Genomic DNA, 20,154 nt, shown 5'->3' on the forward strand with positions numbered 1-20,154 from the left:
GAATATACTATTTGATAGTACATTTACTAAATGTACTATCAAATAGTTATATTCAAAAGGATACCTGTGGAGCAATGTATTATAGCATTAGACTGCGGAAACGAATATTCTGCACCATCACAAATTTTAATCAGAGTGATGATCTGAACATTGAAGTTGTATTCATATAGTCCGCACACAGTTTACGATTCGCAGTCCAAGGCCCGCACCGAACACAGAATGCAGGATCGAGATGAGAAAGGCATTGACACAAAGCCGTATCTTGATCGTTATGAGAAGATGCTGCAGGAGATGAAACAATATGAAGAGCTTAAGCAAGAGGAGAGCATTAAAAACATGTCAGCTATTACGAAACAGAAGCTGCTTAGCGAACATTTACAGCAGAGTATGAAACTGCAATTGGGTATCGAATTGTGGATGTTTGAACGCTGACGATGCTGACTGGATAGCTCAAGCTGAGCTAGCTGAAACTCATGAGAGCAAGGCCAAGCTGTGTGAGGAGATTGGGATATTAAAGCAGACGAAGGAACACCAATCTAAGCAGCTTGATAGGTACAAACTAGATTTGCAGACTGCGCGAGAGTTAAACGCAATTTTGGTAAAAAAGATGGAGAAGCTTGAGGCATCGACGGGAATCATCAAACAGCAGTACATCCGGTGCGTTTGATTCACATAGCTACCTCGATAGTTCGGATCATCTAAATCATGATCCCTTACGGTGAATACTGTGGACTCAGTTCTCTTGCTTTGCGCATTAAGTCGAGTGCTCTGGCTCTTCAGCAGCTTAATGTTCTGCACGGAGACTCATCTCATGCACGAATCGCTGAAGTTTGTAGCGAATTGGGACAAACTGGTCAGAGCAAACGCAAGCGCATCTCGGCCGTAGAAATAGACCACCGAGCTTTGGAAGAGGTCGGCAAGGTATTGATAGCGGGCGCATTTTGGTTTGCTCGTTAATCTTACCTGTGTACCAGCCGGAGCATGCAGGAAATGCTGTGAAGATTGAGTCCAGCGAAGATATTCTACAAACGGCAGATAATACCAAAAAAGATATCGACTGGGAAAGTAATCGTGACTCGTTGCTTATTGCAAGCAATGATGTGAGCCAACAAAATATAGAAGGCACGGAAAGCGAGCATCAAATTCAAGATCTCTTGGCTCAAATCACAAAACTCGAGACAAAAAAGTCAGCTTTAAATGGTAAATTTGACACTTGCTGAACGATTCAAAATGACTGTTTCAACGGTGCACATTCAGACGAATACACGGCGCTTGAGCTTAAGCATACCGAGGTGTTGAATGATGTCAATCAGCTGGTTGAAAACATCAAGGAAAGAGATTCCAAAATCGAGGAACTAGAGGGAATGCTGAAAGTTGCACATTCGACTCAATTAGCTGATGGCAAAAATGCGAGTGAAGAGAGGACGGCAATTGATGGTCGTCTGAAACTGCTTGAGGTATGACGACTAGCATTTGTGTGATATTTGTACGAGTATTGATGGAGTTAAACCTTTATAGGACAATTTGTCACAGATGAATAGTTACGCTGATCACCTTGAAATGGTAATCGCTCAGTGCCCTGCATGTACCAAAAAGCTTCAAAATGAAAGCACACAGGATTCGGTTTCAAACAAAACCGAGTAAAGTAGGCGGGAACGGAAACTCGCTGACATTTTTTAATTTGAAATTTGCAATCAAATTAATGGAGCCTCGTTATGAGCGAGGTTATAAAATTTTGTCCCTTCTCGATTCAGCTCTTCAAATGTGCCAGCCTCGGCAATAACGCCCTCTTCAAGCAGAATGATACGGTTGCTGTGCTTTATAGTATTAAGCCTATGAGCAATAATTAAGACCGAGCGATTTTCGGCCGCAGACTGCAGCGCGCGACGGATCATGTCTTCGCTACGACCATCAAGAGAGCTTGTGGCTTCGTCAAACAATAAAACATTCGCTTTCTTGTACAACGCGCGAGCGATGGCAATGCGTTGCTTTTGACCACCGGATAACTCTACACCCTTCTCACCCACAAATGTGTCGTACTGATTTGGAAGCTCCATTATGAAGTCGTGTGCATGTGCCTCTTTGGCAGCAGCGATAAGCTGCTCCTTGTTGTGCAGTGCAGAACCATACATGATATTCTCACCAATAGTCGACGCAAAAAGCGATGGTTCCTGTGGTAGTGATTTTACGTGTACAGCAATGATTCGTCAGTATCATGCTATTTTCTGATAATCTACCGAGCAACGAACCTGATTGACGACACCAATTTGCTTGCGAAGCCATGAAGCGTCCATTTCAGCAATGTCCACGCCATCAAGAGTCACCGTCCCGCTAGTAGGTTTGATGATTTTTGACATTAAGTACGCAATAGTAGTCTTACCAGCACCGCTCTTGCCAACAATTGCAACCACCTCACCAGGTTGAATCTCCATATTTAAGCGGTCCAGAACTAGTGTGTGCGGGCGCGACGGGTATGCGAACGACACATTGTTAAACCGCACTATACCTTTAACAGATGATAATATTCTCGTTCCATCTACTGCGGCTGGCAGCGATAGCAAATCAAATAAGGCTTCTGACGATATCCGCGTCTTCTTTATTTCACTTAGGCATGATGACAAACCGGAGAAGCCAAGACCCATAAAACCACTGTACAATGCGAATGACGTAAGCGTACCAATCGTGAGTTCACCTGAGCCCACCAACGATCCGCCGAAATACAGAACAGAAAATAGTGAGCAATTAATCGACAATGATAGGGTCCCCATGAATACTCCGCGCGCGCGCTTAGACTGATCAGCGATGGCTAGAATATAGCTATTAATTTTGTCAAAGTGATTCAATTCGTCTGGCTCTGCTGAGAAAAGCTTTACCGTATGCATGTTGTTTAGTCTTTCTTCGGCAATTCCTGCCATCCTAACCACTTCATTTTGGTGCTTCGAGGCCAAACGACTTGAAAATTTGCTAAATATCATGGCTCCAGTGCCCAAAAGTGGCAATATGGTGAGCGATACCAATGTGAGCCTGGGTGAGATCGTCAACAGCATGCAGGATGCACCGATGGCAGAATTCAGCGATCGATAGCCATTAGACATCACGTCAACCACCGCATTAGCTGTCTGTTGGCAATCTCCGCTCAGTCTGGTCACCAATTCACCAACCTTACGGTTGTTAAAAAAATCCATTTCCTGGTATAGTAGAACCTTGTATAATTTTCGACGTAACTTAGCGGCAATGCGCTCGGCTACCATACCAAGTGAATATGTACGCAAGAAAGAGCCGACAGAACCAGTGACGAAGGTAGTGAGCACGACGACCACGAAGCCCTTATGACTGAGGCCATAGGGTGCAGGTTTTCCCGATGCCACATCAATAGCTTTGCCCATGATTCGCGGAAACACCAAGTTCATTGCCGAAGCAATCGACATGCCCATGACACCCAAAGTTAGCGGCAGCTTCTCCTCTTTGGTAAGACTCAGGATCCAGCCAACATTTGAAGTCTGCTTTTCGCTCTTAATCATATTCTTAGGCTTCGGCTTTGCAATCTTATCACCTTTTGGCGCAGGCACCACGCTAGCACCGACGCCACTGTCGTAAGGTGCGCACAGCTTTTGCATCAGGAAAGACCTGGGCGCCAGCATGGCGAGGGGAGGAAGATGTAAGACTCACGTAAATTATTGTAGTAGCAATTATTATAGTACAAAAGTCGATACTGTGTATCATATGCTCTTTGTCAGTGCTTTTAGCATCACCAATCGAGGAATCGACAAGAGCGTCAAGGACTCAATGCAGCGACGGCTCCTTCGCCTGAGGCACTTAACGCCTGCCTATCAAACAGATGTATACTCTTCTGTTCGTGCAATGTCTGTATCACCAGCACAGCACCCCGCCGCTGCACCGAAACACAGGTTGCCAGCTCGCAAGCCTACTAGAAATACGAACCAGCGTAAGGCCAACCCTAGTGTAATTCGACATAATGTTTCGCATTTTCAAATTGTGGAAGATATTGAAGCAATGCTGCAAGAAGCCAAGCGCCAAGGTGCTACCTATCAGCCCACCATGGATTATCTGCGTCGTGCTAGCATCTTGCTGCAGCGATGTAAGACTCGGGAGCAGTGCACAGCTGCTGTTGCACTTTGTGATATCGTCCAAAAAGCCCCGACCATTTATGGAAAAGCAGAGATGGAAAGCATTCGAATTTATCAGAAGGCTGGTTGTAACGAAGAAGCTATGTCTCTGGCCTTAAAGCTGATGAGTGAGAATGTCTTTTTGTTAAATCCAGCTCTTGCCAGTGCCATTCAGGCCTGTGCAGCACTCGGAGATATAGACAAAGGTTTTAAAATTTTTGATGAGGCTGTGAAGCGCGGCAGTATCCCCAGCTTGCACGTATACTCGGCATTGCTTGCTGTTGCAGGGACAACTGGAGATCCAAAGAGGGTGCAGAATGTGCTGGGACAGATGGAAGACGCAGGCGTTGAAATGGACGATATGACGTTCAATAATCTAATGAGTGCCTATGTACGCAAAGGACACGTGACTGAAGCGCTGGCATTGTATGAAAAAATGCAAAAGGAAGGGATTCCCGCAGGAGGCCACACATTCGCAATTTTGATGGATGCCCACGCTGCAAATGGAGACTTTGATGCCACGATGGCTTTAATGAACGATCTTAAAAAGACGACAATTGAACCGAATTTGGTACACTACAACATCTTGCTTAAGGCTTGTGGAAAAGTTAAAAACCTGACGACAGCTTTCCAGTTGTACGAGGAGTTAAAGGAGCGTAAAATCAGACCGGATTTGATCACATTCATCACCATGATGCATGCGGTCTATCATGGTGAAATCGGTGCGATAGATCAAAAGAAAGTAAAAGCGGCTCTTATGGGAGTGGGAATGATGGGCGTAGCATTTGTCCCGCTTATCAATTTCCAGGATTATATGATGACTACACTCTTTTGTGGTAGTCTCGTGGGCTCAATGGGGCTGGCTGCTTACATGAACCCGGACGGCGTTGTACGCGCTTTATATCCTAATTCTGATGAACCACGCGACGACACCGTCATAGAAGCGTTTTTTCGACGACTACGCGAAGAAGATCATTGCGGGCGATCCATGTATTTGTGGCGAGAGATGGTAAAATTTAACGTCTCTGCGGACCCGCGCGTGTATGATGTTCTTGTGCGAATTTGTGTACGTAAGCGTCACCCGGAACTGGCATACGAAGCGGTGTTTGAAGAAAATTTGCCACTTGTTGATAGGAAAGGAGTTTTCGTACTGAACCCAACTACTACGCTGAGTCTGCTGCATTCTCTGCTTGCTCAAAGGCGCCTAAACATGGCTGACGCTCTATACAACGCCGCCCGAAGTCACAATGTTTTCAAAAAAGTATTCATTGAAAAAAATGACGGGTATGTGTATGATCTGCGTTCATTCCTTACCGAACAAGTGCGGAGTTACATAATTATCAAACTTATGGACGAGTTGCGAGCAAAAGTGGACTCTCTAGATGGTAAATTTATCGCCCCAAATGTGCAGTTTTTGGTTCAGCACGGGTTTGATCTACTTGATCGCCTTGATGCAGACAACGCCAGTCTGCGAACACTATTCTCGATGGATGATATGACGCGCATTGATGTTGAAGGAGATGGCACATCCAAACGCCACTATTTTTTGCTCGTTATCCCCTCGGATCGACTCCAAAGCTATTTCAAGGATACGCCCGCTGGCGCTGGAAAGGAGCAACGCCTCTGAAACCTGGCGACTCGTGAAAATGCTGTCGAAGTAAATTCCATAGCTAATCATGTGGAGTAATTACATGATTATATACCGCATTAGCTCAAGTCTCGGTAAATTGCATTTCTCGCCATCAGCAGTAACTACGATTAGCCTGTCGTCCGTTTCTATGGACTAATCAAAAGGTTGCGAGTAGTGAACAAATGCTAGCAATGAATGGTATGGGATTCAGAGCTCTGGGTAAATTTTTATGCGGTTTCTCGCAAGGGGGCTGAAAAGAGGAGTTATTTCATAGTCTAATCCCATCCCGACTTAGCTTTTCTGCAACAGTCTAGGTTGGCATCTACAGACGTAAATGCTGTGCTTATTTTAATAGCACGGGAGGCTGCTGAAATGCGACGAAAGCATGCGTCATCATCGTCTCAAAGTAGATTTCGAACAAATTTTAATTCACACATTCATTTCGCTGCACACCACGTTAGGTCGCTGAATTTAATCTCATCACTTGCAAATTTGCTAACTATGGCCCCCAAAATTTCGTCAGCTCTCGGTTTTCACGAGCGCGAACGACTCTACAAAAATCCGTCCATTCTGGCATTTACGTTAGATGTCGGCCAAAACTATCTTGATCTGGGCGATGGGTATGATACTCGCGAAAATGCGCGAAATATAATAAATTCACCACGGCATAATGATTCCAGGACGAAGCAAACCGGAAAGGCTGGAAGCGCGCGCTATACGTTGCTCTCATCCAGTTTCAACAGCGCTCGTGTATCTGTGGCTTTACACGCCAAGAAATTCCAGGGCATAAGTCAGCTTTGCAAACTGAGGAGCCAGCGTTCTAGATCATATCCTGACTCGATGAGTTTTCAGCACGGGTCAAATGAGTACAATCATGACGAGAAACTGGACAAGACTCGTGCTAAGAATCCAGAATATGAGTGTATGTATGTCGATGTCAGGCTAACTGACGAGCAAGAAACTACTCGTTCGTCATCTACATTAATCAAGAGTAGGTTGTCTAACTTTGTATCATCGCGATCATGGATTAAAAATGCCAAGTAGATTTTACAAGGAACTATACTACATATGCAAGTTGAAGTTTACCAGAGTGATGGTCTTCACACATTTATCTTTCAAGTTTTAAGCACTATGCATAACCTCATGCTGTCGTGTACAGAGTGAAGACAAAAGTTCTTCTTTTTGTTCTTCATGTCTCCATGAAGATAATTTCTTGATTGTGCGTTAAGATGAGAAATTATTGACTTCTAATAAAACTTGAGCCAATAAACGCTCGAGCAGTCACATGCGACCCCACTGTAAAAATCATTGACCAAAACTCATGCTCGACTCCAGACGAATCAAAACAGACCCTTTGCTTAACCAAGTAGCACCGCACATTAGTGATCATCCTACTGACACTAGTCAATCATCTGAATTATCAGAGCTTCTTCTAGTAAAATATCGACAGACTCCGCACTTTGAATACGGCAGTACGATCTCCGAATTGACAAGAAATGGCGAAGATGAAGTGATAATTAGCGACCCGATACTGGTATCTGCCATTGCTAATCTCAGTACAGCCGTACGTTGCATAATGAAGGTATTCTATCAACTTTGGTTTTATTTAGAATTGTGTATGGCAGTATAATTTGGCTGTGATCAACTATGCGCTAATGATGCTGGAACGGTCGTATCCAAACTCTAGTCCAGAGCTCCGGTCGACTGTAGACTCGTGCTCATTGGTTGGAGCTATTGTGGGACAACTCACTTTTGGCTATGTTGGGGCGGTTGTGGGCCGTAAGAAGGGTATGATCTTGACGCTGCTCTTGTCCATTTTAGGAGCTGCGTCGAGTGCTCTATTACCATGGGGAACCGACTCTGTTTATCACATACTAGCAGCATGTCGATTTGTGCTAGGAGTCGGAGTTGGGGGTGTTTATCCACTATCAGCAGCGTCAGCAGTAGAGTCGACACATAGTCAAGATGAGTTCAGAAAGAGCAAGATTGTTGCGGCGGTGTTTAGCTTTCAGGGCATTGGACAGCTATTAGCACCATTGATGGCATACATTATGTTAATTTTACAGGTACAACGCGCAATTGAATGGCGATTACTTTTATTGATTGGCGCTTTTCCTGGTTTATTTGTGCTCCGTCGAGCATTTGATGTTAAAGAAGATTTACCATTGTCGTCCACCACTCCATTAATTGAGCTTCAAAGATTCGGAGTCAAAGGGTCACATCGCCTGTCATTGTGGAAAAAGTTACAAGCTAGTCCTTCGCTGCGGCGGAAATTGTTTGGTGCCTGCGCTAGCTGGTTCCTCTTTGACGTAACATTTTATGGGAATGTAATCTTCACACCAATTATTTTGCAAGATACGTACGGTTTGGATAAACATCATTTCGCTGACGTTGCACTTTGTTCGCTAGTTGTGGCAGCCATTGCTCTACCTGGTAACCTGCTTGCCATCTGTGTTGTTGGTAGAATCAGCTTTAAAGCAATTCAAATCTTGGGCTTTGTCGTGATGGCGTTGCTCTTTTTAGCATTAGGAGTTTTCTACGAACAATTACTGGATTACAGAGGTTTGCTGCTTGGAATGTACGCGCTTACATTCTTCTTCTCGAATTTTGGACCAAATGTCGGTACGTTTTGCCTTCCCGCTGAGATTTTCTCGGAAGACGTGCGTGTTGAGCTCAACGGAATTGCTGCAGCAGCGGGTAAACTCGGCGCTGCAGTTGGAGCTGCTTCATTTGGAATTATTGAAGCTCGGTTCGGCGTATCGTACCTATTGGGTTTAAGTGCGACGGTCTCGATGCTTGGAGCACTCGTTACTTATAAGTACATCCCGTCAAAGCACTACCTTCCGTCGACACATCGTTGAGCTTCATTTTATTCACTACGCTGCACAAAGTACCATACTTAATGTATTCTACCCACTGCTTCACACTTTTGTGTCATGGCTTTTACGTTATGGTGAAAAGGTTGCCATCTGTAGTTTGATCGCACATAGGCATAAGTATCTTGAATGTTGTAGATTTCTGAATGGATACTAGTTCATTGTCTTCAGCTTTTAAGATGAGGGATTCAGGTGCACGCAGTTCAGTGTGTACATTGTTCACATCACAGTAGACACAACGGGTACACATAACCAGAGCATGTTAACTTTTCTGTACGTGCAAATAATTTAAGCCTTCTGTGCTAAGATGTACGCCTTTGCGGCTTTAAATGGCGTCGCAGAGCAAAATTTTTTTTTGCAGAACTGAACCCAGCGATGTCAAGGGTATCTTCTCCTTATATATAACCAGCATCTTTGAAGGCTTCTGCATATTACTAGATCTTACTTAGAACGGGAAGCTTCGCAGCTTGCAAATGCATAGACAAAGCTGCATTACCAAATTATGATACAAAAAATTGCATTTACGACCTTCGCTAAGCTATTCACGTATTGTCTTGGCCTCGTCTTTTTGATGAAACGAGGTTGGTTTTCCTAATATCTTGTTCTTTACCCATTGCATGAATTACTGTACCGTATCAATGGTAACAGTCACAGTATTATGAATAATTACCTGGACACTACGCTTTACGACTGCGATCTGAACTAAAAATCATTGCTTGATCTTGTAAATCACATTCAAAACCTAGAATTAGTGATTTTTTTGTTCCAGCGTTTTTTTAATAATCTACCTTTAATTACATAAATAATTTTAAAATTAATAATCAAATATAAAAATATGGATGAAAATAAAATCTCAAATTAGAGAGCAGAAAGTCTATGAGCATAGCTGAAAAGTTTTGAGAAATTAGATTTTAAGTTGGTTTAGTTAATTTATTAAATAAGCAAAAGAAACATCATACCCCTATTCTAAGTCCTTCGAATCATTCAAACTGTCGTGACCTTGCCTTTGCCATAGTATCTTTTTTTCAATTTCATAATCTGGCACTCATGAAGCGTGAAGTGACCCAAACAGTTGAGATTAGTAATGTGCGCAATACCTCATACAACATCTACTCATAGAGAAGTGTTGCAGACTTCAGTCATCGACGAAAGAAATCGTAGATACTGAATCCAAAAAGTCTGAATTTGATTACGTTACCGTAAATGATGATTTGAATATTTACAATAGGCAGTATTGCGGAAGAAGGCGCCTATTAGATTATGATTAGTCTTAAGTGTGGTGGTATGAGGTGCTGCTACCAAGGAATGACTTCTGTTCATATTCGGAAGAATCGGACATATTGCGCCAACTCGCTTTCCAATGCCCCGACGGACCAGTACTAGCTGTCGTCGTTCAAAAGATCAAAGTGTATCCATCCTAAAGTTAGAATCACTATGTTCCTGTATTACGATCTTTCAATGAATGAAGGCTCTGAAGGTCCCCGGGGAGGACAAACCAGCACACGTTCAGAAGTCTAGTTTTCCGTTCCTGGGCTTGTCTGGAATGACCGTTTATCGAGAGGATGCAGGGCTAACCCAAGACTCCACAGTACCAGAAATGCTGTGAAATACTTCAAGTCGAAAGGTGAAGAGAATATCTTATTGTTCAGGATGCTTTGGGAATTATGTGCACTCACGACTAGTACATAACACTCAAACGGTTTTAGCCCATTTTTCTTGCTAATCGAACTGTTCATGATTATATGTTATAGTTTGCAGTAAAAGTCAAAGTAACAGAACATTTTAAAGTCAGAAAAAGATAAAGGACATCAAATGTGGGAACATCCTAGAAGTTCGTGTTTAGTTCGGCCATTTTCAATCGTCACGACGTCGAGAGACTTGGAGAAGTTTGTGAACAGCTAGCAACAGCAACCACGGGTAAATTGCTGTGATCTGAAACTCCAAGTGAGAAAAAAATCATTGAGGGAATGGCTGAAGGAACGATCGTTTGTCGTAAGAAGCCAGACTCGCTTAAAATTATTCTTGACTCTAAGGAACGGCTTCATCTGCTCCCGAACTATTCGAGTCAAGTCAAATAAGAGCTGCATCTGCAGCTATGGGTTGGAACAATTATTCACGAGAGCCGTCAGCATACACCAACTATTAAAGAAGACATACGAGTGCTAGCGGAGGCAACGCACATCAATATGTCAGATGCTTAGTCCAGCTATAACTATCAGCTACAATCAGATTCAACGGAGCTACCATTATCTGTTCCTCTAACGGATCACAGCTCGTTAATGTCAAAACGGGTAGCAGAAGATTAGGATGCTGAACATTTTAGGACTAAAATATGCCATTCACCACAATAGAGATGGACAAATCAGCAGCAGCAAAGAGAGTGGAGAGTCAAAAAGCGGGAATTAGTGCAGCACAAGCAGCGTTATCACCAGACACTGCAGAAAAAAAGTAAAAGAAGGCGATTTAATGTAGAACCAAATACGAAGTCATCTGCATGCATTGACAACCATTAACCAGAAAACAGAGAATGGAGGAGGTTCAGCCCGAACCCAATACAAAATCGGTCACTAAGCCATCAAAAAAAGTAAGGGCTCGATATGCGCATGCGGCATCCCTTCAGCAAATGTCCAGTATTGACTAGTCTAAGAACGCCATACACGAGAATGATGACACCGAGAGCTAAATGTAGAAGCTGACGTACCGGTTACTGATATGACAAGCTAATTGAGGTTAACACTGACGTCAATTTCAAAAGAAAGCCCTGGTACCGATTGCCTGAGACGCTAAACCAAGCTTCATTTGGTAGGAGGTAAGGCACCGAAACTCCGTACACCACCGCAACTAGTGGAATTCACAAAACGAGAGCAAACATCTATCTTGCCGGTAGTTTTAAAGGGTTTTGGATCGATTTGACGGATCTTACATCCGTTAATTTTATCAGTTCAAGTTCTCAACAGTTTTCAAGAAGTCACGCCGAGAACTTCAAGAGGTCAATACTCCGGGAGCTGGCAACGACAGGTTAATTCAAGCTTCATTTGATAGGAGCTAAGGCGCCGAAACTCCGCACACTAGCTCAACTTGTGGGACTTCAACAACAAGGGCAAAAGCCTGTGTTGTCGGTAATTTAGAAGGGTTCAGGAGTGATAAGGCGAATCTTACATCCGTTAGTTTTATCAGGTCAAACTCTCAACAGTTTTCGGGATATAAAGCACAGTTTAGAACTTTAACAGATCAATACTCCGGCAACTGACAACCGGCGACTGGCAACTGGCGACTGGCGACTGGCGACTGGCCACTTGCAACTGGCAACGGCATGACAATGGCTCTAATGCAAGCATTTATCGATCTTGAATTGGTAGCGCAAAGCGACAGGATGGAGCCCATAACTAGCAGTCCCAAGCAATGTATTAAGTGGTCGGTAACTTGCACATGCAAGAGAGTTCGCCCAATATACTAGAGCGGCGACATGGTATGCAATGAAATTGCATACCAAGTCGGTACACAGAAGATCACGCCCGATCCCCTTTAGCGAGTGGCGATCGTGCGGCACTACATTTGATTCATGGTGTCACGTGCGCTGGTATGAAGGGTCTGGGTCACACATGATGATGCGACTACATAATCGTGTGGCTACACCTAAACGGGAACATAGTACGTGGCTGCACTGTCAGTAATTGTATATTTGATCAGGATTTGCTATATTGATAAACTTAAGGATTCAGATATCGGCGGCTTTGCCGCAAATAAATTCGAGAGATACAGTTTTCGTTTTGAACGGAAGAGTTAATTAACCTTGAATTAAGGTTTTGACATCTCTTGGAGTATGTGGATTGCAATCCGCTATACCTAGGTATAGATTGAAGGTCATCGACCTTAACCAAGCTTTCTCTAAGCGAAAGAGGTACGGCAGCCCCGCTGCAACATATTAGGCAGTAATGGAACGTCAACTACGACAGCGAATTCCAACGACATTTAGTCATAGCCTACGATACAGTGATTTTGATATAAAAACAATATTACAGTGCGATGTATCGTCCGAATACCGCACCGCGGGAGAAGCATGCGTACGAAATTGAACAACATTGTACCACATTAGCTTGAGATATGCACTGCACTTATCAAGTCAGCTTTACTTCGGAAATTAGCCATCCTTTTATACTTTGCTATTGGGGGCGCTACTCCGCATTTGTCCACAAGAAAATAAACTCAAAGGAAGGCATGAGTAGCAAAGTTCATCCAGTGACCGATCAGTCACAAGAACCAATGACACTGACAAGGAACCTCAACTCGGAAGTTTCTGTAGGTCCATGGGTTCCAGTAACCTGGAATGGTGACGTTAGAGAATCAAGGAAACGACATACGCAATACGCAATCCCCCAGGAACTCAATGTGATATTTATCGCATCCCGGAAAAAGCAGAGCCATTACGCATGCGACACTGGTAGGGCTTCTAGTCAATACAGCATCACAATCGATGGAAACGGAGCGGCAACAGCTCCCGTGGATGGACCAACTTATGATACCAATCATATAATTGCCACAATGCGTAGAAAGTACCAGCTATTGCTGCCGATTCTGCGTTAGCGGCACGACGTAATAGAGAAATTGCTACAAGAAAAAAGATAATTGAATCTCGGTAGCTTGCACGAAGCCATTTATGTTTGATCCCGACTCGTCATCGAACACAGATTCGTACGAAAACGAAAAGCGCGCCATACAACAAGGATCGAGATTATCGAAATGTCCAGGAAAGCAAACAATCTCACGCTTTGACTCCAATGGAGGACAAAAAAAAATCTAATAAGTTATAAGCGGTATTATCGAATTGAAGTGTTGCAGAGTCGATGGAAACCGTCAAAACTACGTAGAGGAATCATCCAAGACAGCGAATACGTGGACAGATCACTGGGGCAAGCTTGTACAGGTGTGGCCGAAATCGGCCGACGCGGCATTCCATAACTCACAGGCACCGTTTAGGAGTGCTATACTGTCCGGCAAGCGCCAATTGTCGTTATTTGTAAAAGACAAATCTGTTCCCTCCCAGAAGAATTGCTTAATTTATATGAGAACAAGTGATGTATGTCTGGACGGCGAGGTGCAGGAATGGATGTTTGCACGACAGTTTGGTTGCCTTTACAGCCATTATATGAGACAAAATACCCCAGGCATAGACTAATGCTTGAAAGTACTAACTCAGACCTCCTCCACAAACATTTTCACCTCACATTTATAAACGAAACAGTTGAACCCGACTCAGGTACAAAGGCTATGAAAATGATGAAGTTCTCAAGCTTTGCGACGTCGGTAACCAGTAGAAGCTGGCACAACAACCCCTCGTGCCTATATCGACGGCGTACTTTATGATCGACGATAATGTCCATAGAGCAACCCCGCGTTAAACAAGTCATTTTGGGTCGTTCAAAGCATCCAAAACATTTGAGACCTACGAGGCGGACTATGCTGTGTCGCAATGGTGGCAGGAAGGGTGAAAATGTTATGATCATAGATTGCAGTGAGCAACCTATCGTAATTCCGAGACAAGTAAAGAATGGAGCTACAGGAGATTTTGCGGACTTCAGAATAATTTGCAAGAAGGTCGACACACAAGAATGAAGAACACAAGGCGAGCGGAGTCAACGTATAGAGACAAAGTGTGTGAGAGGAGGTGTTGCAGGAGACAGAAAGCGTTGATTGAACGGATGACGGAAAAAGTGTGGACTTATCGACCTTAAGTGTGACTTTTTAAGAAATGCATCAGACGTTGAGACACACAAATTGATGGATCAATGAAAGTTCCTTTGAGGCTAACAGCACGCATTTAATTTGGTTCAAGTCTATAGATTGCTTCAAAGTCTACACAGTTTATTAGTGGAACAACAAGTAGCTCAAGATGATTTCATAAACAAGTTCAACTGTGCATTTTTGCTATCACCCAGAAGAAAAGACTTAGGTTTAAGCATCCCAGCAATGTTTGAGCCGAGCCCACATTATTACAAGGAATGAAACCATGGCAGTGTCAGCCGAACAAAACGTTCAAAGCATCTTGTCCACGCAAAAGAAAAACTAGAACAAGAGACAAAACGGGTGTGAAAGGTAGTCAAACGAGATAGAAAATGGAATCATGGTCAAACCATAGCAAACATTCGGTATATCCACAGACCAGCTCCAGACTTTGGGAAACGTGAATTGTTTAGTACCGTAGAGTGAGAGGAACCACAAAATCACAAGGATGTATATTGTCTAAAGAATAAGGGCTTTTTGAGTCAAGACAACAACGAATTTATAATACTCCTTAAAAAAGAAATAAAGAGTACAGCAACATCGTCACAGATCAGTTGGACTAGTCAGCCTAAAATGCAACTCTATCAGGGACACTGAAGCACTTTCAGCGCCAAAAATAAAAGCGGTCAGTAAAAACGAATTGATCCAAAGCAGCCATCCGCCTCCCTCTGTCCTTTAGGCTTTGATTACACCGTTTAAGAACAGAAGGAGTTTTAGATGACGTGAAGGATTTCAGGTCAATATCGTTCTGTAAATAAGATGCTTCTTTCTCGACCTCGCTTTTGTGAAGTCTTCATATCGTTTGCAATATCGAATTGTGCACCGTCGAGTCGTAAAACTGCCAATTAAATCATTTTTAGTCTTTTAGTCAGCTCGATTGGAGCTTGCTATAGTCCGTATTGTTTCACTCAATGCATATTGCATTTCGCGAACAATCCCGCGGTCAATTGCTAACAAAAGATGCTCTGAAGGCTATCTAAAACCTTTTTTTGGAAGAGCAGAGGCGAAGGCAAATTTTTCTGGCCTAGCTACAAGATTTGGCAAAAAAGAAGTCCTGGTAATCGGCAGCCTTAGGTCAAGATCCCCGGAGTCTATGGACTCGTTATAACGAATCATCAGAGTCAAGTCTGTGTCTGCTATGGAGGAGCGCTCAGACGCTCAATTCTGCATCATTCGGCGCGCCGAGTCAACTGCCAGCAGCTATGAAGAACAATATTTGGGACAGAGCATGTGACCAGGCTTGGAGCGAGAATTTGATAGGAGCTTAGAACCTAGGACAGGTTTCAAAAGAATTGCGTATTTCGAGACGTGCAGAGCTGTTCGAAGCGATCACAGCATAATTACTCACCGACCGCCCAGACTATGTAGATTAGTACGAGCGGCATAGAAATGTGAAGGATACTATGCAGTATAGGCATAACAACACTCTGGATGCAGCGCAAGTAAGTCGTTTTTCAGCTTAAAGGTTACAATGGAAGCAAGTCCACGTGGGTTTTGGGCTACAGGATTAAGGCAAATACAAACATTAACCACATGCGAAATGAGGCGCCCAGCACGACTAACGCGTGCCAAAAGAGGCTCCCTTCGTGTGTATTACATCTTAAAGTGATCTGCAGCACATTTGGTCGACCAAACAATTTTTTATTTGCTAAGCAACACATCAAAGAGGAAACTTCATTCGTACAAAATTGTTACAAAATACTTGAAGGCGCAAGCCAAGCAGAGAAACAATTTGTTAACTTAAATATTCACATAATAGGTGTTTGTCATTGAGTTTTATGTGCGCTTTTGTCTAAACTTTAACGCCATACGACCACAGCATAATGCTAGTTTAGGTCAGCGTATCCACTTACAATTCGAAAATTTTAAAGTCATTTGTCATATCAGTATCAGCATCATGACTTTTTCTGGATTACTGTAAAAAATACTTATGGCATGTTGTATGTTGCCAGAAAAAAATTCGCGCGAGTAGCGCATGATGGCGCATGTAAATAGGTGGAGCTTTGAAAGCAAGGTGACGAAATACCTTGAACTAGGCTACTGCAGTTACGTAAATCGGTACCGAAATGCACTGACGTTTTGTCTGCTGTAAAATTATGGACAGAACAGTAGATAATTTCTGTATAATTCTGTGATCCCAAGTGCATTCCTTGCCAAGCACAGTCTATTAGTCAATATTGTTTACTGACAAAATTAAAAAAAACTTGCACTGGGGCTGCTGTGCATCTTGCACAGGGTCGGCTTTTGACTCCACAAAACTGCGTTAGCAATTGTTAAATGGATGGGTGCTCATTAACTTGAAGTAATGGGGATAGCTTCTAAAAAACCTATGAAGTCGCTTGCTTATACTGGATTCATAGAGTAACTGTTAGTCGATATTTAAATTGTCACACCATAACTTAATACATCTGCCGACTATTTCAATACTAAAATCCATGGTGCTGCTCGGCGTAAAGCAACGTCCCAATTGTACAAAAGAGCCCTCTCATTCCTTACATTTGTTTTGTATTGATACTTTATCATAACTGCATAGTTAGATATTTTTAAACTTAGGTTGAGTCTTGTGGACAATAATGTGAAGTAGCGTACACAAAATTTTGGTATGTCTTCAAATTACATCCTCAGACACCATACTGGACTCACACTCATTTTGTATATCAAGACATCGAGCAGCAGTGAACACTCCACGAGTACCAATGTACCGGGGATCTTTTCTCACCATTGCAACTAGGAGTGCTTTTACAAAAGTAATGCTTATGGTAAATCACTTTCATCCCACATGGTCCTCCGAGTCGTTTCGAAAGGTCCAACCAACATCAACCGAGTCATTCTCGGTGGGCCAGCGATTTATTCCTACATGATGGCGATCTTAGAAATTCCTTGGTTTCCGACCTGGTTCCTTTACCCCCACTGAGAGACATGCAACACAGCCGCACACTGAGAATGAAGGGCTCTCTTCGTTACGACTCTCCTACGTGAAATTGCACACTTTTTCAAATGAGAGATTTGGGACATCTTATTGCGCAACGCAAAACGGCTTCTAGCTCGTTTCCATTGAGCTGACCGTGATTCTGTGAGTCACACGTGTCCACCTCTAAATTGAAGAGTTGCCACAACTTTGTATAGTCAATATGTCCTGACTGTGGATCTATTCTGTTACGATTTGCCCGCCGATCGTTGCAAAACCCTTTAATGCCCGATGTGTTCGAGCCTATCGCACAAAAAGAGAGCAAAGCAATGAGCGCTTAAACGTCGCATTGCGAGCGCTCTCTGACCGCACAGATCGCTTCACCTCCGCAGTACCTTCATCACTCAAAAGTATGGCCGACCTTCCTACTTACAATACTGAGCGCTGGCAAAACGTCGAGAAAATCGTACTCAACTTTCTACTGTGCGAAGAAAACATGTTGTTTCATATGCAGTATACTGAAACCATTTCAAATGAGGCAGAGATAACGCTGAAATTTTGGTCGGATACAGCTTTGGCAATGTGCAAAGTAATGCATGGCTCAAGGTCGATGCTTTGAGTTTCTACTACATACAGCCCTTCTTATCTCTATACGTCTTTAGGTACGGCTTCGGGTCAGGTTATAAACTTGGAAATAGTCGGACACCGACTGCAAGTCTTTTAGCTAGGCGATTTGTCTCTTATCCCAAGGATAATGAAGCAAAGTGCGTTCCTGATCATAGGCTCCAAGGCAATAAGACTGCAAATTTCCGAGCTAAAGTAGTACGACAAATGACCCACTGACAAATTGCGCACATTACTCCATACTAGCTTACCTTCTTATACATGTTGGACCACCAAAACATAACTTTTTCTGAGAATATATATTTTTTCTCAGCTGAGATGCCCAAATCGAGCTCATTGTTAAGCATTTTGTACTTGAAAGTTTTATTATGTGCCACAACACGTTGATTGTCAAGTGAGTCAGTGTCGGAATACAGCCTGGGCTTGCGGCGCAAATATGCAGCCAAATGTTCTTATAAGCGATATCCAAATTCAAAACCTATCTTGCTTTTCAAGGGTTCAGAAATCCATCACAAGATGCGCCTTACTTGTACACGGTATGTATCTTCACATCTATGTGCGACGACATGATCTTGGTCTGCGACAAATCTTAGTGTGAGCGCCGTGAAGCACTTTTTCCAAGTATCACCCAACCGACTTCTATTGACAATTGTGAGCCTCAATCTCGCCATTATTCCTAAGGACTTTTGGGAGATTGCCAGTAGTAATGCATATTACTACTTCAATTAGGTTTTGATATATTAACTAGGTATTACTATATTGATTAGGAAAACCTAGGGACTTAGATATTGGTGGCTCTGTCGCAACTAAAACAATAGAATACACTTTCGTATTCAACAGAAGCGTTTGTTTGCTTTGGTTAAGGTTTGCACTTAAAAGTAGCGGATTACGATCCGCTACACCAAACTTACTAAAAGAACGTAAGGTCGGTGTCCTTAGCTTTGCTATCTCTAAGCAAAGCCCCGCTACACCATAACTCAAAAATAGCTCATAGTCAAGCAGATGTATCGTAAGGCTGGCAGAAACATGTTTCATTGCAAGTGGCCTTTGTCCTAAACTAAATACCTCACCGCTGTCGTTTCAATCTGGTAAGAACCCAGATGCAATGACGCGTTCAGGCACAATGGTAATTGTCGGAGTCCAGCACAGCCAACGAAAAAGTCGATTCTTCACTATGATATGGAATAACTCATTTGGACATGGATGGGACAGGAACTAATGATCCCAAAAGACATTTGTTTACATTTGCGAAGTCAGCCCCTTCCTCCGCAGCTTCCAATCATTTCGCATCCTTTGACATTGTTGTCTTTACTGATATGTGTATTTGAACGTGCCACGTCGAGATACTTTCCACTATATTGTTGTTGTTATTGCAAAAAAAGTCGTCTCCGAGTAGCAAAGCTTACTGTCTGTGTCCCGAATTCACGCTTCGTACTTTACACTAAAATGAAGACGATGGTATCAACTTTTTTCTTGGCAAGAAACTTTGATGTAGGATGCAATTCCGTTTCCACGAATCAATTTTTCTTACCCACTTCTCGATCGAAGAACAACTCACACCGCGAAAGTCTTGTTCCAACGATGTAGTTAGTTTTTCATCAACCAGACGATATGATTCTTGAGCTTATCAAACCTGTTTGTCACACTTACTGTTGCGCGAGTGTCTTGAATGATGTACTTACTCAGGACGAATAAAAACTCGGCATCTCTTCCTACGCGATGCTAACTTCACCGTCTTGCTACTCTGTGTAGTCATCCCTTCGTAAATTTATGTCCAGTAAGAGTTTCTACCTGGTGTAATGAGAAAAAACATACATTCTCCAATTCTGCCCTGTCGATAACCGAATGATCATAAATTTATCTACAAATCCTTGGATCCTCACTACTTGGCGCATTGACGTCGCCATCCATAATATATATATATAATATTTGAAGATAATGATAATATTCAGAAAAATGTCTCGAAACCATGTATACATAGTTAAACTTATGCTAAAATTAAATTAAATTCTGGAAAATCAACAGGGGAGCTAATCTATTCTTACCGATTTATCGTGACAAGGATAGAAAATGTTAGGTAACGCTAGGGCTGAATTCTTCTTCTGCAACTTACAGTCGCCCATCTTCTATTACTACTGCTCAGTTGATTACAATATTAAGCCGAATTAACTGGTCTCCACACAGCTAATTCCGTAAACCGCGACCCCG

At 42.9% G+C, this 20,154-nt stretch overlaps 9 protein-coding genes across 9 annotated transcripts; 7 read left to right on the top strand and 2 right to left on the bottom strand.

Annotated features, from left to right (window-relative positions):
• Positions 1 to 219: 219 nt before the first annotated feature.
• On the top strand, positions 220 to 1,644 carry PHALS_09165 (uncharacterized protein; the record flags this gene model as incomplete). Its single annotated transcript, XM_024724617.1, has 6 exons — positions 220 to 385; positions 450 to 657; positions 738 to 921; positions 975 to 1,200; positions 1,258 to 1,457; positions 1,519 to 1,644. The coding sequence occupies 6 exons, from the start codon at positions 220 to 222 to the stop codon at positions 1,642 to 1,644; spliced, it is 1,110 nt and encodes a 369-aa protein (XP_024575475.1).
• A 50-nt stretch (positions 1,645 to 1,694) lies between these two features.
• On the bottom strand, positions 1,695 to 3,641 carry PHALS_09166 (atp-binding cassette superfamily; the record flags this gene model as incomplete). The annotated part of the gene is made up of 2 exons (XM_024724618.1): positions 1,695 to 2,171; positions 2,250 to 3,641. The coding sequence occupies 2 exons, from the start codon at positions 3,639 to 3,641 to the stop codon at positions 1,695 to 1,697; spliced, it is 1,869 nt and encodes a 622-aa protein (XP_024575476.1).
• A 220-nt stretch (positions 3,642 to 3,861) lies between these two features.
• Positions 3,862 to 5,754, top strand: PHALS_09167 (FOG: PPR repeat; the record flags this gene model as incomplete). The annotated part of the gene is made up of 1 exon (XM_024724619.1): positions 3,862 to 5,754. The coding sequence occupies one exon, from the start codon at positions 3,862 to 3,864 to the stop codon at positions 5,752 to 5,754; it is 1,893 nt and encodes a 630-aa protein (XP_024575477.1).
• Positions 5,755 to 6,258: 504 nt separating this feature from the next.
• On the top strand, positions 6,259 to 6,801 carry PHALS_09168 (uncharacterized protein; the record flags this gene model as incomplete). The annotated part of the gene is made up of 2 exons (XM_024724620.1): positions 6,259 to 6,377; positions 6,438 to 6,801. The coding sequence occupies 2 exons, from the start codon at positions 6,259 to 6,261 to the stop codon at positions 6,799 to 6,801; spliced, it is 483 nt and encodes a 160-aa protein (XP_024575478.1).
• A 277-nt stretch (positions 6,802 to 7,078) lies between these two features.
• On the top strand, positions 7,079 to 8,618 carry PHALS_09169 (inorganic phosphate; the record flags this gene model as incomplete). Its single annotated transcript, XM_024724621.1, has 2 exons — positions 7,079 to 7,321; positions 7,383 to 8,618. 2 exons carry the CDS (start codon positions 7,079 to 7,081, stop codon positions 8,616 to 8,618), a joined length of 1,479 nt encoding a protein of 492 aa, XP_024575479.1.
• Positions 8,619 to 8,620: 2 nt separating this feature from the next.
• On the bottom strand, positions 8,621 to 8,910 carry PHALS_15356 (uncharacterized protein). Its single transcript, XM_024724622.2, has one exon. The coding sequence runs from the start codon at positions 8,881 to 8,883 to the stop codon at positions 8,701 to 8,703; it is 183 nt and encodes a 60-aa protein (XP_024575480.1). The 5' UTR covers positions 8,884 to 8,910; the 3' UTR covers positions 8,621 to 8,700.
• Positions 8,911 to 12,851: 3,941 nt separating this feature from the next.
• Positions 12,852 to 13,217, top strand: PHALS_09170 (uncharacterized protein; the record flags this gene model as incomplete). Its single annotated transcript, XM_024724623.1, has 1 exon — positions 12,852 to 13,217. One exon carries the CDS (start codon positions 12,852 to 12,854, stop codon positions 13,215 to 13,217), a length of 366 nt encoding a protein of 121 aa, XP_024575481.1.
• Positions 13,218 to 17,734: 4,517 nt separating this feature from the next.
• PHALS_09171 (uncharacterized protein) lies at positions 17,735 to 18,008 on the top strand (the record flags this gene model as incomplete). Its single annotated transcript, XM_024724624.1, has 2 exons — positions 17,735 to 17,911; positions 17,985 to 18,008. 2 exons carry the CDS (start codon positions 17,735 to 17,737, stop codon positions 18,006 to 18,008), a joined length of 201 nt encoding a protein of 66 aa, XP_024575482.1.
• Positions 18,009 to 19,149: 1,141 nt separating this feature from the next.
• On the top strand, positions 19,150 to 19,533 carry PHALS_09172 (uncharacterized protein; the record flags this gene model as incomplete). Its single annotated transcript, XM_024724625.1, has 1 exon — positions 19,150 to 19,533. The coding sequence occupies one exon, from the start codon at positions 19,150 to 19,152 to the stop codon at positions 19,531 to 19,533; it is 384 nt and encodes a 127-aa protein (XP_024575483.1).
• Positions 19,534 to 20,154: the final 621 nt, after the last annotated feature.

The sequence above is a fragment of the Plasmopara halstedii genome (genome assembly GCF_900000015.1).
Source record: "Plasmopara halstedii genome assembly, contig: Scaffold_350, whole genome shotgun sequence".
NCBI classification, from domain to species: domain Eukaryota; phylum Oomycota; class Peronosporomycetes; order Peronosporales; family Peronosporaceae; genus Plasmopara; species Plasmopara halstedii.

What these genes read in the sequence shown, in the direction of transcription:
- PHALS_15356 (XM_024724622.2), bottom strand. Translation starts at nt 8,883, where the DNA reads ATGTGTACCCGTTGTGTCTACTGTGATGTGAACAATGTACACACTGAA.